This window comes from Oncorhynchus keta, chromosome 21 (genome assembly GCF_023373465.1).
Source record: "Oncorhynchus keta strain PuntledgeMale-10-30-2019 chromosome 21, Oket_V2, whole genome shotgun sequence".
Taxonomy (NCBI): domain Eukaryota; kingdom Metazoa; phylum Chordata; class Actinopteri; order Salmoniformes; family Salmonidae; genus Oncorhynchus; species Oncorhynchus keta.
In genome coordinates this window covers 26,845,831-26,854,716 of record NC_068441.1, presented here as the reverse complement: position 1 = coordinate 26,854,716, position 8,886 = coordinate 26,845,831, and the positions used below count along the sequence as shown (strand labels likewise).

Sequence of the window (8,886 nt, the reverse complement as noted above, 5' to 3'; positions counted from 1 at the left end):
TGGTTTTGTGGGTTATTGTCTATGTGTAGTTGCATGTCAGCACTTGTGTTATAGCGTCACGGTCGTTTTGTTATTTTGTTTAGTGTTCTTCGTTTAATAAAGTAGAATGTATTCATATCACGCTGTGCCTTGGTCTCATCAATACGACAAATGTGACAAGAGCATTGCAGTAGTCTGACGTTATCTGCCCGAGAGAGTTATCCAATTGGCCCCTCCGTCGCGACGTTACCTGAACGCCCATCTGCGGCCCGCTAATCGTTAGCTGTCTTATCAGCTGTTATCTGAATAGGTCTATCGGACAATTTCGCTATAACTATATCTATTTTGCCAATTGGATTGATCCCCTCTACCACACAGAACCCCACTAATCTACCAACAGAAATGCACGAGGTGGCTAAAAACAGACCTCCATTCTATGCTGGCTTTCTACCGATGGCCCGGCTAGCTGTCTGAATCGCCGTGACCCCAACCAACCTCACTACTCACTGGACCCTTATGATCACTCGACTAAGCATGCCTCTCCTTAATGTCAATATGCCTTGTCCATTGCTGTTCTGGTTAGTGTTTATTGGCTTATTTCACTGTAGAGTTTCTTGCTCTGCTCATTATACCTTATCCAACCTTTCAGTTCCACCACCCACACATGCGATGACATTACCTGGTTTCAATTATGTTTCTAGAGATAATATCTCTCTCATCCTCACTCAATACCTAGGTTTACCTCCACTGTATTCACTTCCTACCATACCTTTGTCTGTACATTATACCTTGAAGCTATTTTATCGCCCTCAGAAACTTTTACTCTCTGTTCCGGACGTTCTAGACGACCAATTCCCATAGCTGTTAGCTTTTAGCAGTACCTTTATCCTACTCCTCCTCTGTTCCTCTGGTGATGTAGAGGTGAATCCAGGCCCTGCAGTGCCTAGCTCCACTTCTATTCCCCAGGCGCTCGCTTTTGATGACTTCTGTAACCGTAATAGCCTCTCTAAAAACAAGTCTCTCGCCGTTGCTGCTTGCTATAGACCACCCTCTGCCCCCAGCTGTGCTCTGGACACCATATGTGAACTGATTGCCCCCCATCTATCTTCAGAGCTCGTGCTGCTAGGTGACCTAAACTGGAGCATGCTTAACACCCCAGCCATCCTACAATCTAAGCTTGATGCCCTCACACTCACACAAATTATCAATGGACCCTTTCTTTCTAATATTATCTGCAGAAATTGTTACAACCCCTATTACTAGTCTGTTCAACCTCTTTCGTATCGTCTGAGATTCCCAAAGATTGGAAAGCAGCTGCGGTCATCCCCCTCTTCAAAGGGGGGCACTCTTGACCCAAACTGCTACATACCCATATCTATCCTACCCTGCTTTTCTAAGGTCTTTGAAAGTCAAGTCAACAAACAGATTACCGACCATTTCGAATCCCACCATAACTTCTCCACTATGCAATCTGGTTTCAGAGCTGGTCATGGGTGCACCTTAGCCATGTCAAGGTCCTAAACGATATCTTAACCGCCATCGATAAGAAACTATTTTGTGCAGCCGTATTCATTGACCTGGCTAAGGCTTTCGACTCTGTCAATCACCACATCCTCATCGGCAGACTCGGTAGCATTGGTTTCTCAAATGATTGCCTCGCCTGGTTCACCAACTACTTCTCTGATAGAGTTCAGCGTGTCAAATCAGGGCCTGTTGTCCGGGCCTCTGGCAGTCTCTATGGGGGTGCCACAGGGCTCAATTCTTGGACCGACTCTTCTCTGTATACATCAAATATGTCGCTCTTGCTGCTGGTGAGTCTCTGATCCACCTCTACGCAGACGACACCATTCTGTATACTTCTGGCCCTTCTTTGGACACTGTGTTAACAACCTTTCAGATGAGCTTCAATGCCATACAACTCTCGTTCCGTGGCCTCCAATTGCTCTTAAATACAAGTTAAACTAAATGCATGCTCATCAATCGATCGCTGCCTACACCTGCCCGCCCGTCCAACATTACTACTCTGGATGGTTCTGACTTAGAATATGTGGACAACTACAAATACCTAGGTGTCTGGTTAGACTGTAAATTCTCCTTCCAGACTCACATGGAACATCTCCAATCCTACATTAAATCTAGAATTAGCTTCCTATTTCGCAACAAAGCATCCTTCACTCATGCTGTCAAACATACCCTTGTAAACTGACCATCCTACTGATCCTCGACTTTGGCGATATAATTTACAAATTAGCCTCCAACAACCTACTCAATAAATTGGATGCAGTCTATCACAGTGCTATCCGTTTTGTCACCAAAGCCCCATATACTACCCACCATTGCGACCTGCACGTTGGCTGGTCCTCGCTTCATACTTGTCGCCAAACCCACTGACTCCAGGTCATCTACAATACACTGCTAGATAAAGTCCCCCCTTATCTCAGCTCACTGGTCACCATAGCAGCACCCACCTGTAGCACCCGCTCCAGCAGGAATATCTCTCTGGTCAACCCCAAAACCAATTCTTCCTTTGGCCGCCTCTCCTTTTCTGCTACCAATGACTGGAATGAACTACAAAATTCTCTGAAACTGGAAACACTTCTCCCTCACTAGCTTTAAGCACCAGCTGTCAGAGCAGCCCACAGATTACTGCACCTGTACATAGCCCATCTATAATTTAGTCCAAACAACTACCTCTACCCCTACTGTATTTATTTATTTATTTTGCACCCCATTATTTCTCTCTACCTTGCACAGTCTTCCACTGCAAATCTACCATTCCAGTGTTTCACTTGCTATATTGTATTTACTTCGCCACCATGGCCTTTTTTTGCCTTTACCTCCCCTCATTTGCTCACATTGTATATAGACTTACTTTTCTACTGTATTATTGACTGTATGTTTGTTTTACTCCATGTGTAACTCTGTTGTATGTGTCGAACTGCTTTGCTTTATCTTGGTCAGGTCGCAATTGTAAATGAGAACTTGTTCTCAACATGCCTACCTGGTTAAATAAAGGTGAAATAAAAAAATAAAAAGGAAAGGGACAATTTTAAGCTAGCTAGCCACCAGAGGACAACAACACAACAAGATGCAACAATTCACGTTGTTTCTGTCAATGAGGTATGCTCTCGATGCGATTTGATAGGAGTGAGGCCAAATCCAAACTGGCTTCCCTTGACGCTCACTCAGTTTAGCTCAATGCTGATTGACTATTATTTTATACTTTTTTTTATCAAGAGAAGCCAAATACTCACTGGCTTCCCTTGCATTCAATGCTACTGGTGGTAACAATGTCATACTCTTTTGGACCAGACAGTATCAGATGGATGGTCTACACATATACAGAGAGAGAGAGGCGCTGTTTCACTCGCTTGGACGCTTTCTCCAGTGAGATACATTCAGCCTCTTGCAAATTGAAGGAAAATGATTAAAACACAGAGTGACGAAAGATAAATAGTTTTTTGGGAAGTTTGGCTTCCCTTGGCATCCATGAATACACACCACTGGAGACAGGGGGAAATTGTAACAGTCTTTATCCATTATAGACATGTTTGCACAGTGCTGAACCTATTGGACCTAGGCCTTCAGTGTGTGACAGGCTCAAAATGGCAGTGCATTCATGCAGGAGAGCGCATGAGTGTGGTGGAGGTATACGACTTATTAATTAAGTAGTAGAATAGAGAAATCATTAACAAAGTAGCCTACGCACTCGCAAAGCATGTGTAATATATTCACATAGCCTAAAAACATCCCAAATAAATACTTGTTGCAGAACGATATAATACAATATAATACTGAATTCTATCAAAAATTCGTATTTATATTTTTCCCAGACCTCAAAAATGGTCTCCTGATGTGGTTTGAGCATTGATGTGGAATTAGAACATGTTATTTTATTTTAAAAAGTGTGATTTCGAGAGTGAAAATCTATAGGAAAACAGGATTTTTCACACAAGGCGCCTTTCCTTCACACAGGACCCACCTCTCCAGGCACCACCACACCACTGCATAGAGCCGATGGAAAGACAGCAGTCCATTCACTCGGACATAATAAGCCAGTAGGTCCCAATCATAAGAATACAAAAACACAACCGTTAGGCTAAGCATTTCCTAATCGAAATGTACAACTATTACTTCCCATTACAAAAAACATTTCAAGTTTAGCACAAGGTAACCGCTTATCTGAAGTTTGAATGCAACAATGTTTCACACAAATAAATTACTTTCAAAGAGATGGCTAACAACAGCATGCACGCTGCAATAAAAAACACAGTTCCACTCACCAGATGGTGATAATTTGAAACTTAGCTTCTTGTTGAAAGTTATTCTTGAAAATGGAGAAGCTAACAAATTAGCAACAACATCCTTTTAGATGACAACTGCTGCAGCCACTGTAACCTAGCCTACAACAAAAGCGAGCTTGCTTGACCGTGGGAAACTACTGCTGCTATTGCACAGTGACCTGCTGGCCTTTGACCTGTTATAATAATAATAATAATATAATAAATAATAATAATATTGGCCAATGTTGGCCATTACAAGTCAATGTAATTGGTTGATTCAACTGTCACTCCCAAATTTTGCCCTAATACAGTTGAATGTGAATACAGTTGAATGATCCTGATTGGATCTTTTTTTTTCTCTTCCGTGTTAACCTTTTCCTTTCTAACAAACACTGAAGATAGAACATCATTGAAAATAATAATATAATTATAATTATTTTAATTATTTTATAAATCCTTAGTCATTCTCTGAAAGCGTAGAAGGCCCTCATTGTTCCCCACTGTGTTTAGGTTTGTGGCTCTATTTGCCCTCAACATTCACCATTCTGAACTTCAAAAGAATCCATATGTTCTTCTGAAATATGAACACAGAAATACTGGACAACTCTTATTATGGTGATGATTTGACAAAATTACAGTCATGGTCTTGAATTGGACTCCCATGTTTCTGGTCTCGGTCTTGACTCGGTCTCTGACCTCTTGTCCCCCTCCCGGTCCCGGTCTTAACTCAGTCCCCCCCTCCCTGGTCTTGGTCTTGACTCGATTTCTCATCCTCGGATGGGGCCACAGTGTCTCCTGAACCCTCCTGTCTCAGCCTCCAGTATTTATGCTGCAGTAGTTTATGTGTCGGGGGGCTAGGGTCAGTTTGTTATATCTGGAGTACTTCTCCTGTCCTATTCGGTGTCCTGTGTGAATCTAAGTGTGCGTTCTCTAATTCTCTCCTTCTCTCTTTCTTTCTCTCTCTCGGAGGACCTGAGCCCTAGGACCATGCCCCAGGACTACCTGACATGATGACTCCTTGCTGTCCCCAGTCCACCTGGCCATGCTGCTGCTCCAGTTTCAACTGTTCTGCCTTACTATTATTCAACCATGCTGGTCATTTATGAACATTTGAACATCTTGGCCACGTTCTGTTATAATCTCCACCCGGCACAGCCAGAAGAGGACTGGCCACCCCACATATGCTCTCTCTAATACTCTCTTTCTTTCTCTCTCTCGGAGGACCTGAGCCCTAGGACTGTGCCCCAGGACTACCTGACATGATGGCTCCTTGCTGTCCCCAGTCCACCTGACTGTGCTGCTGCTCCAGTTTCAATTGTTCTGCCTTATTATTATTCGACCATGCTGGTCATTTATGAACATTTGAACATCTTGGTCATGTTCTGTTATAATCTCTACCCGGCACAGCCAGAAGAGGACTGGCCACCCCACATAGCCCGGTTCCTCTCTAGGTTTATTCCTAGGTTTTGGCCTTTCTAGGGAGTTTTTCCTAGCCACCGTGCTTTTACACCTGCATTGTTTGCTGTTTGGGGTTTTAGGCTGGGTTTCTGTACAGCACTTTGAGATATCAGCTGATGTACGAAGGGCTATATAAATAAATTTGATTTGATTTGATTTGATCCGGTCTTGGTCTTGAATCGGTTTCGCTTTAGGTGGTCTTGAATAAGACACTCGCTGTAGTACCCGCTGTAGATAGGCACCCTGTGCTTGAAGGAGTACAGGGTAGTGTAGCAGTATCTATTGTCTTACTTCTGGCAGATTTTTACAGAATTCTCGTTCACCCCCTGTGGTTCGATGTTACTTTTGAAGACTGTTGCATCCAAAGAATCTTCTTTGGACCACATCCGCCTGGGAGAGGAAGGGGGGATTGTTTGTATGTTTGCATGGGTGAGTGGAAATCCCGACACATAATGACCATACCAATGAGTTGCTGCCAATGAAGTGAGATCCTGGCATGTTGTGTGCAAGTGTAAAGTCAATTTGACCATTTACTGGAAAGAACAGTACCAATACAGGAAAAACCTAGCTATCAAAAACACATCCGTAGAATGTACCCTGAACCATCACTGATAGTGATATCTGCAGGCTGTCCTGTATGTGAAGTGAAGTTCTGTTAAATCTAACACTAAATAAAATACATTAACCTCACAGATGGAAAGTCTTTACTTCATGTTCTATTTAATTCTACTTTCAAGACTTCCATCAGAGAGAGAAAAAAAGTTGACATTGCCCATAGATGCTAATCCAGAGTTAGTTTTGTGTTTTCCCCTCTATTGTTTTAGATCAGGATTTACGTCAAGAGGATTTAGGTCCTTCGCCAATGCAGCCCCTTTTATTGGTGGCCATTGCCTGCCTGTGGAAGTGGGGGAGGAGCTGCCCCAGCATTGGGCGGGGTCCTGTCAGTGGGGTGGGGTGCAGGTTAGGGATCTCCAGGGCTGGGATTGGGCCATAGAGGGTGGGCAAGCCACGGTGTAGATCCCTACGTTGGGGTCCCAGTGTGGACTCTGGGAGGAAGGGCCAGGCGATACGGGGTCCTGTGGCGGGATGGGATTTCGGGTGAGAGGGGTGGATGTCCCCCCTAATGTGCCGGCAGAGAGGCTCACCGCTGCTCAGACTCAGCCCCAGGCAAGCATTTGCCAGGGCGAGCTCTGGTGCCATCCTTCGGGATAATCTCATAGCAGGGGAGGTGTGCTGGCTCCCCAGAGCTCCACCCTCATCTCTATTGGGGAACCCATCTCTATTGGTTATCTTTGCATGGGGATGGTCTATGAATGAAGGGTTTGGAGGGTTTGTCCTCTGCCTCTGGGCCTGAATGGTTGGTGTGAGTGTGTGTGGTGAGAGGGGTTTCTGGGATGACAGGGATTCTGTGAGTGGGCGGTCGGAGTCGTCTTACAGGGGCTCCCTCCAACAGCAGGTTTACCCCCAAGTACTGAGGGACTTCAACTGCAACCTGGGAGAAGAAGGAAGAGAGATACATTCACACACTGGGCATTATTCTTGCTGTATAGTATCTGATAATGCATTGCATAAACTCATAATATGGGATCTTCAATCCATCAATTGTGTGTCTGCATGATTGCAAAGTGCACAAGGATCTGCATGTATGTTTGTCTATGCATACATACACTGAGTGTACAAACATTAAGAACACCTTTTTAATATTGAGTTGCGCACCCTCCCCCAATACACATGGGAAATTGTTGAGGGTGAAAAACCCAGCAGCGTTGCAGTTATTAACACAAACCGGTGCACCTGGCACCTACTACCATACTCAGTTCAAAGGCACTTAAATATTTTGTCTTGTCCATTCACCCTCTGAATTGCACACATACACAACCCATATCTCAAGCTATTCATTTAACCTGTCTGCTCCCCTTCATCTACACTGATTGAAGTGGATTTAAATCAATAAGGGATCATAGTTTTCACTTGGATTTGCCTGGTCAGTCTATTTAGATGCACTATTGTAAAGTGACTATTCTACTGGATGTCATAAGGTGAATGCACCAATTTGTAAGTCGCTCTGGATAAGAGCGTCTGCTAAATGACTTAAATGTAAATGTAAATGTATGTCATGGAAAGAGCAAGTGTCCTTAATGTTTTGTACACTCAGTGTATGTCCCTGTCTTTACCTGCTTGTAGATGAGCTGAAAGCCCCCTGTATAGGCACCAGGGTCCACCCATCGGTCCAGCACCACCCTGAGGTTATACAGCTGCACAGCAGGGCAGAGGTGGGCAGTGATGGCCATGGAGGGAGTCATGGTGGGGCTGGCATTGATCTCCAGTAGCCAGTGCCTTAGGTCCCGACCCAGCATGAAGTCTGCTCCATAGAGCTCAAAGCTGCCCCTGCACCCCTCCACCAGGTCCTGTACCACCGCCCGCTGCATCCCGTGCACCACCAGCACCCCCCATGCACGCAGGAAGGCCCGTAACTGGGAGCATGACTGCATGTTGTCCTCGGGCACCTCCGGGTGGCGCCATTGAGACGGCTGGAAGTGCTTCTGGATGGAGTTGTTGCACAGGTGGTCCGAATTGGTGGAGGGAAGGAGGGAGGCCGAGAAAGAGAGAGAAGGACAGAATTAACTACTCATATTTTTGCGCAGTTCTTCTCCAAACTGCCTGTTGATTTGCTAAGGAAGACTGATGTGGAACATGTGAATAAGCAAGTTGTCACGCCCTGACCGTAGATTGCTTTGTATGTTTATATTTTTAGTTTGGTCAGGGTGTGATGTGGGTGGGTATTCTATGTTTTGTTCTATGTTTGTATTTCTATGTGTTTGGCCTGGTATGGTTCCCAATCAGAGGCAGCTGTCAATCGTTGTCTCTGATTGAGAACCATACTTAGGCACCCTGGTTTCGCCCTTGAGTTGTGGGTAGTTGTTTTCTGTTATGTGTCTGCACCAGCCAGAACTGTTTCGGTAGTTCTCTTTCGTTCTCTTTGTTCTCTTTGTTGTTTTTGTTATTTCAGTGTTCATTTCATAAATATGGACACATACCACGCTGCACCTTGGTCCTCTCCTTCCAACAGCTGTTACAGAACTACCCACCACAACTGGACCAAGCAGTGTGGTAACCAGGAGCAGAGGGTTCTGGACTCCTGGACATGGGAGGAGATTTTGGACGG

At 44.7% G+C, this 8,886-nt stretch overlaps 1 protein-coding gene across 1 annotated transcript; it reads right to left on the bottom strand.

The window, feature by feature from the left end:
* Positions 1-6,682: 6,682 nt before the first annotated feature.
* LOC127910547 (tubulin monoglycylase TTLL3-like) lies at positions 6,683-8,208 on the bottom strand. The gene is made up of 2 exons (XM_052474599.1): positions 7,895-8,208; positions 6,683-7,212 (listed from the first exon to the last, which is right to left on the bottom strand). The coding sequence occupies exons 1-2, from the start codon at positions 8,147-8,149 to the stop codon at positions 7,000-7,002; spliced, it is 468 nt and encodes a 155-aa protein (XP_052330559.1). The 5' UTR covers positions 8,150-8,208; the 3' UTR covers positions 6,683-6,999.
* Between the last annotated feature and the right edge of the window lie 678 nt (positions 8,209-8,886).